The 21036-nt window shown below is 33.9% G+C and overlaps 1 protein-coding gene across 4 annotated transcripts in view; it reads right to left on the bottom strand.

Annotated features, from left to right (window-relative positions):
- The window catches only part of FAM149B1 (family with sequence similarity 149 member B1), a 58081-nt gene that overhangs the window by 34826 nt on the left and 2219 nt on the right, over window positions 1–21036 (bottom strand). For all 4 annotated transcript variants that reach the window (XR_002779193.1, XM_023527893.1, XM_023527895.1 and 1 more), the window contains exons 2-5: window positions 18971–19075; window positions 17887–18016; window positions 8472–8614; window positions 7429–7545 (exon numbers count right to left, since the gene is read on the bottom strand). Coding sequence is in view for 3 of the 4 variants with exons in the window: in XM_023527893.1 (XP_023383661.1) it covers window positions 7429–7545; window positions 8472–8614; window positions 17887–18016; window positions 18971–19075 (495 nt within the window). In the remaining variant the exon portion in view is untranslated. The remainder of the gene's footprint in view (window positions 1–7428; window positions 7546–8471; window positions 8615–17886; window positions 18017–18970; window positions 19076–21036) is intronic.

The following is a 21036-nucleotide window of genomic DNA, read 5'->3' as shown; positions in this document are numbered from 1 at the left end:
ACCTTGCTGACAATTCCTTTTGCTGAGCAGAAGTTGTTTAGTTTGATACAGTCCCATTCATTTATTTTGCTTTTACTTCCCTTGCCTTTGAAGTCAAATTCATAAAATCTTCTTTAAGTCCAAGGTCCTTGAGTTTCATTCCTATGTTTTCTTCTATGCATTTTATTGTTTCAGGTCTTATACTCAGGTCCTTAATTCATTTTGAGTTAATTTTGGTATGTGGTGATAGACAACAGTCTAGTTTCATTTTTTTGCAGGTGCCTTTCCAGTTTTCCCAGCACTATCTATTGAAGAGGCTTTTCTTTCTCCACTGTATGTTTCTGGCTTTTTTTGTCAAAAATTATTTGCCCATATAAATATGGGTTTACTTCTAGACTCTCGATTCTGTTCCACTGGTCCATATGTCTGTTTTGCTGACAATACCATGCCATTTTGATTACTGTTGCTTTGTAATATAATTTGAAGTCAGGCAGAGGGATGCCTCCAGCCTCGTTCTTTTTTCTCAGGATGGCTTTGGCAATTCGGCGTGTTTTGTGTTTCCATACAAATCTGATGATTTTTTGTTCTATTTCTTCAAAAAATGCCGATGAGATTCTGATGGAGACTGCATTAAATCTGTATAATGCTTTAGGTAATAAGGTCACTTTAACAATGTTGATTCTTCCAATCCAAGAACACGAAATATCTTTCCAGTTCTTTGTATCTTCTTTGATTTCTTTTAGTAGGGTCTTAAAGTTTCATTACATAGGTCCTTCACATGTTTCATTAGATTTATTCCTAGGTATTGTATTCTTTTTGTTGCAATTGCAAAAGGAATTATTTTTTCCACTACTTTTTCTGACATTTCATTATTAGAGCATAGAAACGCTATAGATTTTTGAATGTTGATTTTGTAACCAGAAACTTTACTGTATTTGCTTATTGTTTCTAGTAGTGTTCTTGTGGAGTCTTTAGGGTTTTCTATATAGAGAATCATGTCATCTGCAAATAGTGACAGTTTGACTTCTTCATTTCCTATTTGAATGCCTTTTATTTCTTTCTCTTGCTTCATTGCACTTGCTAGGACCTCCAATGTTATACTGAATAGCAGTGGCGATAGTGGACAGCCTTGTCTTGTTCCTGATCTTAGAGGGAAGGTTTTTAGTTTTTCACCATTAAGTATAACATTGGCTGAGGGTTTGTCATAGACGGTCTTTATTACGTTAAGGTACTTTCCTTCTATACCAATTTTGTTAAGTGTTTTGATCATAAATGGATACTGTATTTTGTTGAAGGCTTTTTCTGCATCTATTGATATGATCATATGATTCTTGTTTTTTAATTTGTATGTGGTGTATCACATTAGTAAATTTGCACAAGTTGAACCATCTCTGTGCCCCTGGGATGAAGCCCACTTGATCGTGGTGTATAATCTTTTTAATATGTTGCTGTACTTAGTTCACTAGTTTCTTATTTAGGATTTTTGCATCTGTGTTCATGAGAGATATCAGTCTGTAGTTTTCTTTTTTTGTGTTATCTTTATCAGGTGTTGGTATCAGGGTAATATTGGCCTCATAAAATGAGTTGGGAAGTACTGCTTCCTCTTCGATTTTTTGGAAGAGTTTGAGCAGAATAGGTATTAAATCTTCTTTGAATGTTTGGTAGAATTCACTGGTGAAGCCATCTGGTACTGGACTTTTACTTTTTGGTAGGTTTTTGATGATTGTTTCAATTTCCATACTGCTGATTGGCCTATTTAGGTTTTCTAGTTCTTCAATATTCAGTCTAGGAAGTTTGTATTTTTCTAAATATGGATCCATTTCTTCTATGTTATTATATTCGGTGTTATATACTTTTTCATAGTATTCTTGTATGATCCTTTGTATGTCTGTGAAATCAGTCATAATTTCCCCTCTTTCATCCCTGATTTTGTTTATTTGTGTCCTTTCTCTTTTTTTCTTTAGTGAGTCTAGCTAGGGGTTTGTCAATTTTATTAACTTTTTTCAAAGAACCAGCTCTTCGTTGCATTTATTTTTTCTATTGTTTTTGTTTGTTCGTTTGTTTTCAATTTCATTTATTTCTGCTCTAATTTTGATTATTTCTTTCCTTCGGCTGACTTTAGGCTTCATTTGTTCTTCCTTTTCTAGTTTTTTAAGATGAAGCATTAGGTTGTTTATTTGGGCTCGTTCTTGTTTTTGGAGATAGGCCTGTAATGATATGAACTTTCCTCACATGACTGCTTTTGTCATGTCCCAAAAGTTTGGATATGTTTACTATCATTATCATTCGTTTCTATGTATCTCTCGATCTCTCTTTTTATTTCTTCTTTGATCCAGTTATTCTTCAGTAGCATGTTGTTTAATCTCCATGTATTTGTGGTTCTTCCTGCTTTCTTTTTGCAGTTGATCTCTAGTTTCAAAGCATTATGATCAGAGAAGATGGTTGGTATGATTTCAACCCTCTTATATTTGTTGAGGCTATCTCTGTGTCCCCGTATGTGGTCGATTCTTGAGAATGTTCCATGTGCACTAGAGAAGAATGTATAAGCAGCTCTTTCGGGATGGAAGGCTCTGTAAATGTCAGTTATGTCCAGCTGATCTAATGTGTCATTTAAGGATGTTATTTATTGATTTTCTGTTTGGACGATCTGTCCATATCCAACAGTGGGGTATTTAGATCTCCCAGTATGAAAGTATTTTGGTCTGTTTCTCCTTTTAGTTCTATTAGTAATTGCTTTACATATTTCAGGGCTCCCTGATTGGGAGCATAGATATTAATAAGTGTTGTGTCTTCTTGGTGCATGATTCCCTTTATCATTATCAAATGCCCCTCAGTATCTTTCTTTACCTTTTTTATTTTGAAGTCTAGTTTGTCTGATATTAGTACCGCTACTCTGGCTTTTCTCTGAATGCTCTGTGCTTGAAATATCATTTTCTGCCCTTTCACTTTGAGGCTATATTTGTCTTTGGAACTGAGCTGTGTCTCCTGGAGGTAGAATATAGTTATTTTTGTTTTTGTTTTTGTTTTCCACTCTGCACTTGTGTGCTTTTTAATTGGTGAGTTCAGTCCATTTACATTTAGGGTGATTACTGAAATATGAGTTCTTCTTATAGCCATTTTATCTTTTGCTTTCTGGTAGCTTGATGTTTCCATAGTTTCCTTGTCCTTGTGTTTCTGTTTTCTTTATTTTGGTTGGCTTTTGTGGGTTTTCTCTCTGGTTCCTCTTGTGTTATGTTATATACTTCAGCTCTGAATCTTTGGTGTGTGGTTAACATTACGAATATGAAAAAGATAGTTATATATATACGGTCGTGCATTTTCTTCTGTGCGTGCCTTATCTCCACTCCTCTTTGTGAATTTGGATCTTTGAATCCTCCCGTTTTTAGTCATTGTTGTCTCAGCTTGTCTCTAGGTATGCTGAACATTCATTACTATCTTGTTATAACAATTCACTTCTTATTATTTAAGCTCTAATGCCCTGTTGTTAGTAAGAGTTGCAACCTCTGCTTCCATTTGCCTGATAGTCACTTTACTTCTAATTATGTATTTTTGTTCTTATTATTTTGTTTTAAGTGAGCTGATCCCTTTCAGTATTTCTTGTAGTACAGGCCTCATAGTGGAGAATTCCCTCAATTTTTGGATGTCTGGAAAGGTCTTAATTTCTCCATATCTAAAGGAGAGCTTCTCTAGATACATTATTCTAGGCTAGTGGTTCCTTTCACTTAATAGTTTAAATATTTGATTCCATTCCTTTCTGGCTTGTATGGTTTGCGCTGAGAAGTCTGATGATAATCTAATGGGTTTACCTTTATGTTACCATTTTCTTCTCCTTGGCTGCTCTGAGAATGCTATCTTTGTCATTGATTTTTGGTAACTTTAACACAATATGTCTTGGCGAAGGCTTTTTTTTGGGTGTTTGAGATAATTGGGTGTTCTGTTGACTTCTTGCATTCCAAGCTCCAGCTCATTCCTTAGATTTGGGAAATTCTCGTCAACTATTTGTCTGAAAATGCTTTCTAGTCCCTGATCCTTTTTCTCCCCTTCGAGATCTTGCATTATTTTTATGTCTCCTCTCCTGATGGTATCAGCTAGTTCTTGTATTTCTCTTTCATTATTTTTCATTCTTTGGTTTCTTTCTTTTTCCTTCTGATGCGTTTCTAGATTTCTATTTTCTGATATCACTGATCCTTTCCTACATTTGGTCAACTCTATTTCCCAAGCTTGCTATTTCATTTTTCAACTCTTGCAGTGTGTTCTTCATCTCCAGAAGTTCTATTTGGTTCTTTTTGAAGATTTCAATCTCCTTGCTTTGCTCATCTAGTTGTTTTTACAATTCCTGAAATTGTTGGTATGATTTGTTTTTGATCTCATTGAGTTTTTTCAGAAGTACTATCCTAAATTCTCTGTCATTTAAGTTGCATATTTCTATGTCTGTAAGCTTAATTTCTGGAGATTTGTCTCTTTCTTTCTGAGATACCTTGTCACCTTGGTTGTTCATGGTGTTTAATGGACTATTTCTCCACCCGGGCAATTTTGGAAGTGTATATGCTGTTTTCCAGAAAGAAGGTTTATTATATAAAGATCTGTCTGTAATCTGTTTCAAAGAAGGCGCTCTTCTTTTGGTTTCCAGTGTGGTGTCTAAGCCTCTTGAATCCCTGCTTTATATAATGCCTTAAAGTACCTGTGGTAGCTCTTATGTGCAGATCCCACGCTCAGACGTGCTAGTGTGCAGTTTGGGTATTTTCTCTTGTGTTTTAGATGTTCAGCTTATTGTTGTTTCAAGGATGTCTCTCAACTCAGCCATGTTTTCCGTTGAAATGTGGCTCATAGCACTGGTTGCCCGCTCTGGGAATTGAAATGTAGCTTACAGGGCTGGTCCCTTTTGCTGCAATTGGAAAGGCCACTCACAACGATGGCCACCTAGCTGTGAACACCCGGTCCTGAATCACTTGGAGCTGAGCTTGGCAGCAAGCCAATACCAGTGCCCTAGGCAGTCTGCAGGTTGGGTGGGCGGGGCCTCAGAGAGACAGTGATAGTCAGATCAACCCAGCCTTAGTCTTTCTGCAAATTTGGTAACTGTTCTGAGTTCCCACATAAGACCCAGGTCATAGCAAGACCAGCTGCTGTCTGAGACTGGCCCACAGACCCTCGGTATCTGCCCAAGTTTGTGATGGCAGCAGCGATTTGCCTACAATGAAGTGCGGCTCACAGCACTGGTCGCCTGCAGGGAATGGAAATGTAGCTTATAGGGCTGGCCACTTTTGCTGCAATGGGAAAGGCCACTTACAATGATGGCCGCCCCGCTGTGAACACTTGGTCCTGAATCACTTGGAGCTGAGTTTGGCAGCAAGTCAATAATACCTGGGCAGTCTGCAGGTTGGGTGGGGCGGGGTCTCAGAGAGACAGTGGCTGTCAGATCAAAACAGCCTCAGTCTTGCTGGAAATTTGGTAACTATTTTAAGTTCCCGCAGATGACCCAGATCACAGCAAGATCAACTGCTATCTGGGACTGACCCACAAGTCCCGGATATCTGCCCAAGTTCATGTTGGCAGCAGCGATCTGCCTGACCTTATCTCTGAAATGGGGCTCACAGCACTGGCCCGCGTTGCTGGGATTAGAAATGCTGCTCACAATAATGGCCGCCCCACTGTGAATACTTCACTCTGAATCACTTAGCTCAGAGCATGGCAGCCAACCATAAAGAACTGCTCCTGGCAGTCTGCGGGTTAAGCTGGATGGGCTGATCCCCTCAGACCAGTGTCTCCTAATGACTCTGTGGGAGGGGTCTGCACAATCAAACTGGCGTGGTCTGTAGTGGGGCCAGACTAAGGCACAATGGTGGCTGCCTTTCCAGCCCTCGTTCTGACACCAGGTAATGGAGAGTTTTTCAGAATGTATCCCACGCAAGCCTCAGACCCACCGCCGATGGCCTGGGTGAGTGTCCGCAGGTCAGAAAGCCTTTGTGAGTCCTTCAAAGGGACGTCTAGGGCCTCCGTCACCTTCCGTCTCGCCCAGACGGCCAGAATCCCCTCTAGTTTCTACAGTCAAAGTTATTGGAATCTCCTCTTCCCTGGGCTGGGGAACCCCAGATGTGACCAAGAACTCTCTTCCCTCCAGGAGAGCCTCTGCAGCCTCGCTCTTCCTCCTGGTGATCCTCCACCACCTGTGGGTGCAGGTCCAGCCTGATTCAGGACTTTGCCCCTCCTACCAGCTTCAATGTGACTCGTTTATATTATCAGATGTAGGTATTATGATCAGCTGGACTTCAGGTGATCCTCCACGTTATTTTATAATTTGGTTGTAATTTCAATGCGGTCCTGGAAGGAGACGAACCCTGCTTTTACCTGGTCCACCATCTTCTGCAACCTGTCTAATTTCTGTTGTTTTAAACCACCAAGTTTGTGGTAATTTGTTACAGCAGCCACAGGAAACTAATACAGTCAAATTTTGCTGCCAAATGACTTATGAAAAAAAATGCTGACTTTTTAGTTTTTTTGAATTTGGGAATTGCAAATAAGAGATTGTGAACTTGTATCTAGGACCAGCACTCAAGTATCTTTCCTAATTCCATGTAAGGAAAAAAATTAGGATGGGCCTGGAACATCCTATTGTAACCAGAAAGCAAAGATATGGTCAAGACAAAGGAACTAGCTTGACATGGCCCAGTTGTTACAATTGAAGCATCGATAATAATTATGGTTAACTAAAACATGTAAATATTTTGAAATTCTATGAATTCATAATGGTACTCCAGAGAGAAAATATCAAGTATGGACAAAGTAGTAGTTACATGAAAAATATCATGGATCATGTTTAATTTGTTAAATTGCTTTCTATAGTAGTAGTATGCTAATATAGCTGGATAATTTGTTTCATCTAAGTATATATCTGGGTATAAAGCATAGATAGGTATTTGTTTTATCTGTACTGTAGTAAAGAAAAGTAATTACTGAAAAATTTAAATCTAATAGCCCAGAAAAGCGGAACCCAAAATAAGAAGGGCCAATGAGCAGGGATGGTAGCAGGTAGAAAGGAAAGAAAAGGAGGTCTGTTGTCCATTGGAGAATAATGATTTAGCTAACTGCTCAAACTTGATTCTTCATTTCCTTGGAGATGAAATCTCTAAATGGAACTACTATTTATAGTTATAAAGTAATAAGGCGCATATAAAGTTTATACTAACAGATCAGGGAAATATATCTTAATGATAGCATATAAATTATGCAATTTTGGTCAGTGAGAATTAAAGAATGAGACATTAGTTTGTAAAAATCTGAAATTTATATACATATATAAATTATATAACGACTATGATCAGTCTTATGGAGTTTGCTGCGCTCTATTAGATACCAGTAAGTAAGAAGAAATGTTTTAATACCTTCACATACTGGTAGATTATAATACTTGGACACTTGGATACATAAATACTTACATATTAGAATACTTACACAGTAGAATCTCTTTCTTGAGACAGGGTTGCCTCATGTGAAGCTGAAATAGCAGAAGGGGATCTAGGATACAGTTCATAACCTTCACTTGGAGTAATTATCTGCTTACCCAGAATCCTTCAAAATGAACATAAAAAGACAATTAAGCACCTTCACCTGACATACATACAAAACATAGATATTTTTGGAACAAATCTGATGGCTCTACATAGAAGTCCAGTATATACTTAGTCTGATACTGATTAAGAATAATTCATAATGCGAGAGTTCTCTCTGTGTCATGTGAGGACACAATAAGGAAGTAGCCATCTCCAGGCCAGGAAGAGATCCCTTACCAGAACCTGACTATGCTAGCACTCTGATCTCAGACTTTTAGCCTCCAGAACTGTGAGAAATACATTTCTGTTGTTTAAGCAAAAGAAAAAAGAAAAAAAAAATTCTTAAGAGAAAATGTGAATACAGAGCCTTATTATATCTTTCTTCCATAGAACAGACATGGAAAATATAAAGCTATAGCACCCTCCAAAAATTTTTTTGAGGAAACTGAGCAAATATTTGTGATTTGCTCTCCATTCTCTATAAACTTCGTTAAATCGGCCAGAATGGGTGAGAACCAGGCCAAATTAGTGAAAACCATGAATTATATTCTTAAGAACATGAAGCTTTATAAATTTTAAGTATGCATAGTAAATGCAGGAATACAGTTTCTAAGAGAAGATTCCTAACAGCTTATGCCCACTTTCAACTTTCCATAAGAATACATTTTCTGACCTTGTTCAAAAGAAGAGTTCTTTGAACATCTATAATACACAGATCTCAGATACTGGTATAGAAATTAGGGTGACATATTGGTAGTTATGAAAACTCTGAGAAACTTCCATCAACTTGAGTTTTTTTCTCAACTGAGGCTTTCCACTGCACGGCCTTATTTACATTCATTCAACGCATGCTCATAAAGATTCAGAATACAAGCTTTTTTGGAAATTTGCTTTTCAAATTTTAGTATTAGCCATGAACACAAATTAACCCTAGGGTTTTAATACCTGAGATGAGGAAAACTACATGTCCACTGTTGGCACTCTTCTCGTAGACTCTTAGTATGTACACTCAACCTCTGCTCATACAAGAGCTCGTCAATGGCTGTGAACATTGCCTGGACTTTTTCAGTAGCATTTTGATCAAGTTCCTAGAAGAAAATAACACCCCAAAATATTTAGGTGAACTTCAGTCTCTGTTAAAAATCATAGAGGTTGAAAGCAATCAGATTTTGCTTTGTTTTTAATATTTGGTCCATTTAAAATACTGTTGAATTTCCATGAAAGAAAAGTTAAATTAGTGTTTTTGGATCTTAGAGTATTCAGATGTGTTCCCTATTTCTATTTAAAGAAATTTATAGAAATATCTACTTTTTAAAGTAAAGTTTTCTTTTAATAAAAATACTGTATTACAATCATTTTTAAAAATCCAGAAAAGTATAAAGAAATAATAAAAATTACCAATGATTCTACCATTCAAAGATAATGATTGCTAATTTTATTATAGTTTGCTTGGTGCCATGCCAGCATTTTTTTTTAGAGCTTAAGGTAAATAATCCATCCTACATATATGTTACACTTGACAGTTTAGGTTATATCGTTGCCCTCTGTAATCTACCTTTTAGCAACAGCCAAAGGCATGGCTATAAAATATGAACCCGATCATGTTATCATGTTATCTGATTCTTTGCTTACACTCTACTTCATCTGAATTTATGCGCACTTTTACATTATGGTGTAAAAAAAATTATACATTCTTTTAAAAGTATGAGAAATATGTATTTTCACTTCAAGAATGAAAGTTAGCTTCTACCAAATAAAAAAAGGGCTTGCTAGGTAGATATGAAGGTTAACTGTAAAGACAACACAAATATATATTTTTAAATTTCTCATTATTTTCAAGCTCCTGGGATAGAGTGAAATGAGACTTTCCTAGTCTCAGTGAACTTTGTTATTCTTTCCTGTTAAATATTTATCTACTTACATTCTACTTACTTACATCAGCTTTCTTTTGCTGGTATTTGCCTGTTATAACTTTTCCCATCCCTTAATTTTCAACATTTGGATGTCTTTATGTTTTTGACATATTTCTTTAAATAGCATGTAGCTGGATTTTTAAAATCCAATTTTAGAGTCTCTATCTTGTATTAATATGTAAATTTTATCCACTTATAATTATTATAATGTGCAATATTTGGACTTATATTTACCAGTTATTTTGTTTTTATTTAACCTTTGTGTTCTCTTTTTATTCTCTTTTCCTTCTTTTACACTGAGTTTTCCTTATTCTCCCTATCAATTTGGAAGTCATTCATTATATTTATATTATTTTAGTAGTTATACTTAAAATCTTAGCATCCATAATCCCTTATTTTCATAAAAAAGTTTAAAGTTTTTCAATATTTCAGTCCTCCACTGAAACAGAGCAAGAACTCTGATCATTTTGTAATATATACATGTAGGAAATCATTATGTTGTATACCTGAAACTAATACAATGTTATATGTAAATTATATTTCTACTTAAAAAAAAAAAGAAAAGGAAAACAAAGATACAAGACACATTGTGAGGACAGAGTCCACAGAACTTGATTACTTATTAGATAAAAGAGGTGGCTGTGAATATAAATCCAAGCCTTCTATTCTGAGTGATAGAAAGGAAGATGCTAGTAATAATAAACATTTAGCAAATAAAATATTCTTAACTGAGAAGATCTCAAAGGTCTTTTTACTTATTAACCAATTTCTATCATATCTTTTGTCGTTTAACTTGTTATTTTGACCCTAATTTTAGACTTAGTATCATATATCAATCATTAAAGCAGGAGAGGTAAACACTTAGGACTTCTCAGGAAACACTCTTACCAGTGTTTTTCAAACTTTAGGACCATGTGGATTATGAAATCAATTTAAAATGTTATGAAGTAATGCCAAAAAAGTGAAATAAAGCAGAACAGAATTTAAAATATAGTGATCACTCATACAAAGGTTATTACTTTGTGGAAATTTGTCTTGTTTTATGTATGTACACTGGGTTGCACTGTCAACTACATGTCTTAGTGTGAGTGGCAGTTTAAAAAGTTTTAAAGCCACTGACCTAGATAGTGTCCAACAAGCCATATTTCTAGTCTAAACTCTCTCTTCTTCAGTTTATGGGATTAGAGTATTGATAGAAACAGGAAGGGAGATGTAGAGGTTTTAGGCCTTCTTAGTTGTCTTCCAATTCAGGAACATGGAATGCCTTGTATTTATTTATATTTCATTTTTCTCGGCAATGTTTTGAAATTATCCGCATACAAATCTTGTTCTTCTTTTGCTAAATTTATCCCTAGAAAATTTTTTGTTCTATCGTAAATTGAATTTAGTTTTAATTTTCATTTTCAGATTGCTCATTGCTAATGTGTAGAAATACAATAGATTTTAAAACATATACAATTCACATACCATGAAATTCATTAAAATGTGCAGCTCAGTGGTTTTAAGTATATATTTCTAGTGGTATATAGTATATTCACAGTTGTGCAACAATCACCACCATCTAATTCCAGAACATTTCCATCACCCTATCTCTCTTAGCAATCACTCCATTCTTCTCTTCAACCAGCCCCTGGCCAACACTAGTCTATTTTATGTCTCTATGGTTTTGCTCTTCTGGACATTTTATATAAATGGAATCATATAATATGTGGCCTTTTATGTCTGGTTTCTTTCACTGAGCATGATTTCAAGGTTCGTCCATAGTGTAGCTCATATTAGTACTTCTTTTCCTTTTATGGCTGAATAATATTCCATTATATAAATATATCTCATTTACAACTGATTTTTGTAAATTGATCTGATACATTATGACTTTTCTGAACTCATTTCTTAGTTCTAGTAGATTTGGGAGAGGGGTAAGAGAAGTGTGAATTTTATAGGATTTTCTGCATCATGTCATCTGTGAACGAAGATAGTTTTAATTATTCCTTTCCAATGTGGATGCCTTTAATTTAATTTCATGCTATTGCAATGACTAGAACCTCCAGTGCAATGCAGAATAAAAGTGGCAAGAGTAGGCATCCTTACATTGTTCCTGATCTTAAGAGAAAAATATCCAGTCTTCCCATTACATACATCATTAGTTGGAAGTTTTTTTTTAGATACCCTTTGTCAGGTTGATGAAGTTACCCTTTATTTTCAGTTTTTTTCTGAGAGTTTTAATACATGGGTGTTGGATTTTGTCAAATGCTTTTTCTGTGTCTATTGAGATGATCATGTCATTTTGTCCTTTATTCCATTACTACGATGTATTAAATTAATTTTCTAACATTGAACCAGCTGTGCATTCACTAGGATAAATTTCACTTGGTCAGGGCAAATAATCCCTTTGGGTTGCTAGATTTGGTTTGCTAATGATTTAGTTTTGTGTCTAATTTCAGGAAGGATATTAACTTATAGTTTTCTCTTCTTGCAATATCTTCATCTGACTTCGGTATCAGGGTAATATTGGCCTCATAGAATGAGTTAGGAACTGTTCCCTATTTTCTGAAAAATTGGTATTGCTTCTTTAAAATATTTAAGTGTATATAGAAAGTTGATTTTTTTTTTTATATTTGCCTTCTTATGTCTTCATAGTGAATTGTGTTATGTGTTAGTGAATTGTATCATCCCCAAATTCATATGAATTCATATATTGAAGTTCTAATGCACAATGTGATTGTATTGGAGATAGAACCTTTATGGAGAAAATTATGTTAAATGAGGTCATATGGGTGGGGCCCTAATCTGATAGGACTGCTGTTCTTTCTTATAAAAGGAAAGATGCCAGATCTCTCTCTACTTGAGCACGTGACCGGGGGAAGGGCCATATAAGAACACAGCCAGCCAGGAAGAAGGGCCTTACCAGAAGCTAAGCCTGACAGCTCCTAACTTAAAAAATCATGCAGAAGCTAACATTATCCTAGAACTCAGTTCTTTGAAAAAAATAGGTACTCTATATCTATATAGCAGCAACAACTAGATTAAAAATATAGTTTTTAACATTATACCATGCATGGTACCTAGGAATAAATCTTCAACAAATGTACATTACTTTTATGGATAAAATTAGAAAAAATTATTAAAAATATTAAAGAAATTGATATTAAATGGAAATATTTATATATCAAATCCATGAACAGAAGAACTCAACATCATAAAGATGGCAGTTCTCCCCAAATTGACCTAGGCGATTTAATAATTGAATTCTAACATATATGAAAAGGATTGGCCAAGTCAATTATGAACAATACAATAAGACTTCCCTACCAGATATTATGGATTATTATTAAGCTATAATTGAATTGAAACTAGTTGTATTAGCATGATTTTAGGATAGAACAGTTTAGAGAGCCCAGGAACAGACTCTCTCATTTTTTAAAACAATCTAAAGCAGAGGGAGCATAGCAGATCAGTGGGGAAGGATGCAATAATTCTACTGGAAATTATAACACCTTCTATACCAGAAGCTGAAATGTGTGTGTGCATTTTTAGTGATCAAAATGGCTAGGGGGTACTATAGGTATTTAATAGGAAGGGATCATGAATACTAAACACCCTGCTACAATGAGACATTTCTGTACAATAGCCACACCCAAAATACCCAAAATGCCCCTGCTTGGAAATCCTGAACTAGTCAGTAAATAATGCTGAAACAATTCATTATCCATGTGGAAAAATTAAAATTATGTTCCTGCTACATATTATGTACAAACAATAATTCCAGGTGGATTAAAGACTTAAATGTGAAATTGTGGAAGTATTAAAAGCCACATACCAAGAAAGATATTTGTGATGTATTTAACAAAGGGTGAGTGTATTAGAGATTAATTGTATTTGGTTACTACTAACAAAAACAATAACAGTGGCTTAAGTAGGATAAAAGTTTATTTTTCTCATAAAAATATTAGTCTAGGGGTAGGCATTAAAAAACTGATATGGTGGATCCACTGATATCAAGGACTCAATATCTTCTATCTTTTCCATCCTCAGTGATGCTTGATGGTCCAAGATGGCTGCTGTACCTTTTGCTATAGTTCCATGTTCCAAGCAGTAATTAGGAGAAAAGGGTAAATGAAAAAAATGGCATTCGAGAAAGCCCCATCTCTTGACTTTTGTGTACAATTCTACCCCTACCTATAACAGAGGCTGGGAAATAAATTTTCAACTAGGTACAACATCCAAAATTCTATAGTTCTATAGGGAGAATGGATATAATGTAGGTATCTACAGTCTCTGTGTTAAGTATCTAGAACAGCAAACTGGCCAGTGAAACAAATCTGGCCCACAGCCTGTTTTGTAAATAAAGTTTTATTGAAATATGCCTATTTATTTACACATTGTCTATTGCTGTCTTCTCATTACAGTGACAGAGTTTTGAGGGTCTTGACAGAGCTGGCAAAGCCTAAAATGTTTACTATCTTGCCCTTTACAAAGACTGTATGCCCACACCTAATCTAAAAGATAAAGAACTCCTACTAATTAATATGAGAACAATAAACAGACCAAAGAATAAATGAATATGAAATATAAACAGGCAATTTACAGACTATAAATATGTGTAACATCATGTATGAACTCTCTAAACATTGTTGAGCAAAAGAAACCAGATACAAAGATTACATACTATATGATTCTATTTATATGAAGAGCAAGAACAAGTGAAACTGATGATAGAGGTCAGAATAGCTTTTTTAAAAAAAAGTCTGGCAAAGATTAAAAACTTCAATAATTCACTGTTCTGGTCAAGAGTGTAGGAAAACAGCCCCTTCCATATGTTGTTGGTGAAACTGCAGATGGTAATAACTTCTACAGAGGTCAACTTGGTAACAGCTTTCAAAATTACAAAAGCACATATCTTTTGACCAGCAATTCCACCTCTAGAAATTTATCCTCTCATATATATTCATATTTATGTAGGATATTATATGTCCAGGGCATAAATGCAGCATTTTTTTGGTAATAGCAATGGCTGTGCAGCCAATTAAGAACAAAGAATTTTTTAATAATATGGATATTCTTCAAAATATATTTTTAAGTGAAAAAACAAATGGCACTGAACAGTGTATAATGACAAACTATGTAAAAATAAAGATGATTAAAATGTACAAAGTTAGCGAAGAAATTAATTAAATTTGTTAAGGAATTTCTGTCTGGTTCCTTATTTTATTTTCAATTAAAATTTTATTTTCAATTAAAATAAGGAGCCAGAGTTTTGCCACTTAAAGTGGTATTCACTATTTAACTGGCAAATAGTCATTATCAGGTTTTAGGGGTTTCTTTCTCCTATCTTACTGAGAATTTTTATAAGGAATGGCTTTTGAATTTTATCAAAAACTTTTTCAGCAGCTATTGGTTTGATCATATTTTTTTCCTTTGAATTACTGATGTTAAACATATTAAGATATTTGCAGATATTTATCCATCTTTGTTTTCCTAGAATAAACTTTACTTGATTTTTTTAAATCAAGCTAGAGCATATAAAACTAGAATAGAACAGAATTGGGTGAGCTATTTTTATGATCGTTGGCTATACAATTTTAAATAAGAAACATAGAGTAAAAAAGTAGTCATCCTTCATATCATTATATTAATTCTGAATTTTAAAATACTATTTCAAAGGAATTAAACCTAAGAATACAAACACCAGAGTGATTATAAATAATAAATAAATTTAGCAAAGTAGTAGGCCATTAAGTTGGGATTAGAAAACCATATTCCTACAGACCAGTCATAGCTTAAAAACACTAAATTCAAAAGTAAATAAAATGTAGAATTCTATAGCAAATTCAACTTTAATATCACTTGTAACTTATAAGAGATTTACTCAAAGTAAATAATAAAATGATAAACAGGACTAAAGGAAGATCTAAATAAAAGAATTATATTTCTGGCTAGAATACTAAGTTCAGTTAAGATGACAAATGATTGAAATATGTATATAAAGTCCTTAGCACAGTGCCTGGAATCTACCAAATATTCAATAAAATTTAGTTTTCTCTACACCTTCCCTAATTTAATGTAAAGTTATGATTTGATACCAATTAAATCCCTGATGAATACTTTATAAAATTTGATAGAAGTGAAAATAATATTTACCTGAAAGAGTAAAGAGTACACAAATACTAAATAATGTATGTTGTTTAACGAACACTGGTAGATTTGCCCTAAAGATTTAAAAAATCTCATGAAAACCACATGATCTTAAGTCAAATATAGAAAAGTGGTTCAAACAAACCAGGTTCAACAGCATAAGAACAATTCATACCTCACACCATATGTTATAAATAAGTCGGGTGAGTTAAAAAGCTAAACATGCAAAATTCTGTTAAGGTATGAAGAAGAATATTATATTTCATTCTGCTAAAGATAAAATCCTGACTAGTAAAGAAACGAAGGTTGATAGCGAGATGGTTATATTCAAGTATTTTTAAAAATCTGTCACACGATAAATACCAAAGGAAAGCAAGAGAATAGTAAACATTTATGCGACAATCATAATTTATAAAGAGATTATAATATAGTATAGAAAATACTTAGCATAGTGCCTGGCATCTACTAATTGTAATATAGAGACAACTGATGGAAATACATAGTACACTAAAACCTCACAATAAGTCATTGAATTCATTCATTCATTCCCTTTGGATAAAATTTAAATTCTTTACCATGGCCTATACTGGCTATTATGATCTAGTTCTGCCAACCATTCCGACCTCATTTGTGCTTTGCTCCCCCTAGAACCCTATCCTCCAATAACCCTGACCTTTTTTAGTTCCAGTAATGTACCAAACACCTTCCTTGGAAACATAAGGCTCTTTTCTTCCTTAGGGCTTTTGCATCTGCTGCTGGTTACCTGTCTGGAAAGCTCTTTTCCTCACTCTTCACATGGTTAACTCTTGAATCTTCAAGTCCTAGATCTACCTGATAACTCTATCTAAAGTGAATCCCCTTTATAATGTTCTATTTCAGCACTTTTGTCATCTTCTTTGGAGCTCTTAAAACCTTACTTTGTTTATTTGTTTCTGTCATTCCTCCTTATTAGACTTTTGAATCATATCTCACTCACCCCATATTCCCCAAATACAGTGTCCGACAATAAATGTGCTCAATAAATATTTGTTGAATGAATGAAGAAAAACTGAAAATCCAAGTATCGGATGATAAGGCAAAGCTCAATTATGATACATTAAAACAAGGAAATGTTATATAACTACATATAACTATTCAAACTGACAGGTATGGAAATAGTAAAAGATGTCTATATGAAATAACAGTGAATGAAAAATTGGACCACAAAACAGGAGGCACATATACCATACAACTATGTAAGGAAAGTATATATATATCCAAATTTAAATGACTGGAAAATAATTCATGACGTTGATAAGTTTTAACAATTAGCAGGGTTTTTGTAAAGAAAGCAGGTAGTTGCTAACAACAATATTGTATAAAGTCAGTGTTTTGGAAAAGTGCTTTCAAAATAATAAGTGGAAAAAAAAAGAGCATAATACTGTATGTACACCACAACTATAGCTAGGCCAAATTAAATATATATTTAAAGAGGATACAGAAAAATATTTATTGCATCAAGATGATAGACATGCATAAAATTTGTCTTCTAAAATTTTCTTTTAAGGTTGTTGGTTTTTAAAAAATATTTTACAGTGGTGACAGGAAGAAATCTAACTATGGGCGGTGAACACACAATGCTATGTATATACATGCCTTACTGTTGAATTATACACCTGAAATGTACTGGATTTTGTTAACCAATGTCACCATAATAAAAAAATTTTTTTTTTTACAATGGAAGATAGCCATAAACAAACAAATGAATGAAGAAATCAATCTATCTCAATATTCAATTAACAATGACTGAATAACATTTTGGGTAAATACTTTAGTCCCTTTTTCTAATATATATAAGCAAAAATATATGTAAAATAAAATTATAACCACACTATACATATTCTTTTTAGCTTGCTTATTTCCATTTAACAATACATTATAAACATTTTACCAGTGATAATGGCTTAATAAACTTTCAAAACATTTTAAACAAGGTAACATTAGTGTTACATTGGTAGAGAGATACTTCAGTGGACTGAGCACAGCAAAAGAAGTAAATCCAGGGCCCAGATCCAACCTAACCTGCAACTGTTAAAGTCAAACACTAAGTATCTCTAAAATAATCAACTACTATATCTATAAAACAAAGCAAATACGAAAAGAATGAAGATGGATGCTTCTTTATAACTGTTATAATATATGGTAAATTTAAGCATTAAAATGTCAAGAAATGATGTAGAAGAGAGAAAGAATGAAAAATATTGTCAAAATGGACAAATCCTAACTCCTAGAATAGTCTCCCAAGTGCTCCATCAGACCAATATCATACAACTCACACCATATCCCCAGGAGAAGTCCGAGCTGCCTTCAGTAGAGATCCCTGTGCCTGTATAACTTGGAAAAGCAGACCTTGAATTCCCAGTGTCAGCTGATGTAAAAGGTGATTCTTGTGTGATGTCAGACTCACTAAATGCACAATTTGGAAGGAAAGAAAAACAGAAAAATTCTTATGTTTCCTCAAGTTTCTATAGCATTAACTACTCAATGATTTAGTAGATGATAAGCATGTGTATAAATATACCCACAGAAGCAAAAATAAATGAAGAACTTGAAATTTAAGCATCATGGAAAAGTCTTACCTTATTCCTATAGAATTGATGGCAGTCATTGTACATAATTCTAGTCGCAGTTTATAATGAATACTTTAACATTCCACCTATAATATATACCCTTGACAACTAAAGACATTTCAGAAATATTGGTAGTATCTGAACTTGTATGGCATTTGCACAGTTTACCAAGCACTTTTACAAATATTAATCCCACTTTATCCTCACAACAACCTAGTGATACAGAACTTAATTAACCCCGTTTAAAGACAAAGAATCTAAGATTTAGTTCTAGGTTTTGAAACTAAGTTTTCTGGCTCTAATTTTTCCTAGGATACCACATTGTTTCTCAGAACCCTCTTTGAAATTATAGTCGCCTGTGTTCTATTTCTTAAAATAATATATGCAATTAATATTTATTCAGCATTTATTATATGCCAAGCATCGTGCCAAATTTTGCATATTTTATCTCATTTATAGTCACAACACCCTCTAAGAGATACTATTCTCAGGTAAATAACTTGTGTAATTTTACTCTGCTAATAAATGGCAGAACCAGGATTAAAAATCAGATCTGTTGGATTCTTTCCAAGTATGCCTTTAACTACTTTATAATACTACTTTTCAAAGGTTATAAAAATAAGTATGATGTTATTTCCATTAGTTGTTCTAGACTAAAGCTGAATGGTACCGAAAATGATAAAAATTTTTGTTTCATTAGTACAAGGCTTGATACAAATCCTAAACCAAAAAACAAAACTTTTGCCATTATCAGGTATAATAAGCAAACAAGTACATTTTGTGTTATTACCTTTGGGAACTTGTGTCTTTTTCATGGCTGTCATTGGTAGAGGAAATTTCATCCAGCTGCTCTGGAAGGGGATGATGATTAAGAGCATCTTTTGTTATTCCTTTCCTGTGGAAAATAAAAAAGAAAGTTAACAAAAAGATGTATACTTTTCAGAAACTTTGTCTCAGAGTTAGTCACCTACTTTTTGCTGCTCCGGAAATGCACTGTCCAGTACCCTAGCCACTAGCAGTTAAAATGTGGTTACTCAGAAATGAGATGCACAAATGCACTTTGGGTAAAACACACAAGATTTTGAACTCTTAGTAGAATAAAAATGTACAGGTATCTCATTAATTATTTTATCTTGATTATATATTACAGTGATGTTTTAGACATATTGACTTAAAAATATTCTTAAAATTAATTTCACTGCAAATTGAAAATATAATGAGGTATAACCATATACTTATTAGAACAGCTTAAATAAAATACAGTGATAACACAAAATACAGGCGAAGATATGGAGAAACTGAATGTCTCAGATGTTGCTGGTGGGAATATAAAATGGTACAGTGACTCTGGAATAGTATCAGTTTCTTATAAAACTAAACACATGCATTTACCATAAGACATAGCCATTGCATCTTGGGCATTGATCCCAGAGAAATAAAAACACATGTTCACATTAAAAATCAAATGTGTACAGCATCTTTATCTATAATTAAAAAAAAAAAAAATGGAAACAACTGAAACGTCCTTTGACAGGTGAATGGTTAAAGTCTGGTATAGCCGCACAATGGAATATGATCCAGCAATAAAAAGGAGTGAACTATTGATATATGCAACAAGTTAGATGGATTTCAAGGATATCATGCTTTGTTTAAAAGAAACAATTTCAAAAGGTTACCTAATATATGATTCCATTTATATAGCCTTTACAAATGACAAAACTTTTTTTTTGGAAATGGCTATCAGGAGATGGAGAAAGTCACGGATGTGACTGGAAAGGGGTATACAAGAACGTTTCTTGATGGTGATGAAACAGCTCTTTATACTGATTGTACTGGTGTTTATGCAAATCTGCAAATGCGACCAAATTGTATAGAACTGTGTACACACACACACACACACACACACACAAGAAGTGGATATAAAAACTGAATAAGGTCTATGGTCTAGTTAACAGTATTGTACCAATGTCACTTTCCTGGCTTTGAAATGATACTACAGTTACATATCTTTGGGGGAAGCTATGTAAAGGGTTCATGGGTCTCTATGTTCTATTTTTGTAACTTCCTGTTAGTCTATAATTATTTCAAAATAAAAAGGTAAAAAATTTAATTTCACCTGTTTTAATTTTTTAAATGTGACTACCTGAAAATTTAAAATTACACGTGGCTTGTATTACATTTTTGTTGCACAGTGCTGCTGTAGAGAGTTCAACATGTTCATGAGAACAAACTATGGGGTCCATTATTAAATGTTCCAGTCCTAATCACCTACAGATTTTCCTTCTCCACAAAATTCTGTAGTCAAATAAATTTAGAAAATGTGATAGGTTAAACAAAGTTACAAAGGTTTCTTTATAAGAGGCCTTCCCAGGGCCTTTAATATGCAAATGTGTATTATAAATCTTTAATCCTCTTATTTCACAGGAAAGGAAACTGAGGCACAGAGGCATTAAGTTCATATGGCTAGTAATTAATGGAGCCAAGATTCAAACCTAAGTAGTCTGGTTCTCAGGCCTCTTGGAGCAAATGGATAGTTTGAGATTTTAGTGAACTGTACCATTTTTGTATGTAATACAAAGCTAGGGGCCCAGTCCCTAGCTTTGTATTACATACAAAATTTGTACTTTAAACTATTTCTCAAATGGTGGGGATGGGCTTGTGTGGAGCTACCTGTACTTCTCTCATTTAGTGATCCTACAAACAAAAGCTTGTCTTTGAGACAGTGTAGGGTCAGAAATGTGGATTCCAGCTACAAAATAGAAACTTAATTAAGGCACTTTTTAGTCTGTCAAAGAAATAGGATTATGAAGTGACAATTAGATAATACCAAAGAAATATTAAATTTGATAACAGCAC

The sequence above is a fragment of the Pteropus vampyrus genome, unplaced genomic scaffold (genome assembly GCF_000151845.1).
Source record: "Pteropus vampyrus isolate Shadow unplaced genomic scaffold, Pvam_2.0 Scaffold20, whole genome shotgun sequence".
Classification (NCBI taxonomy): Eukaryota; Metazoa; Chordata; class Mammalia; order Chiroptera; family Pteropodidae; genus Pteropus; species Pteropus vampyrus.
This window is presented reverse-complemented; position numbering and strand designations above follow the sequence as displayed.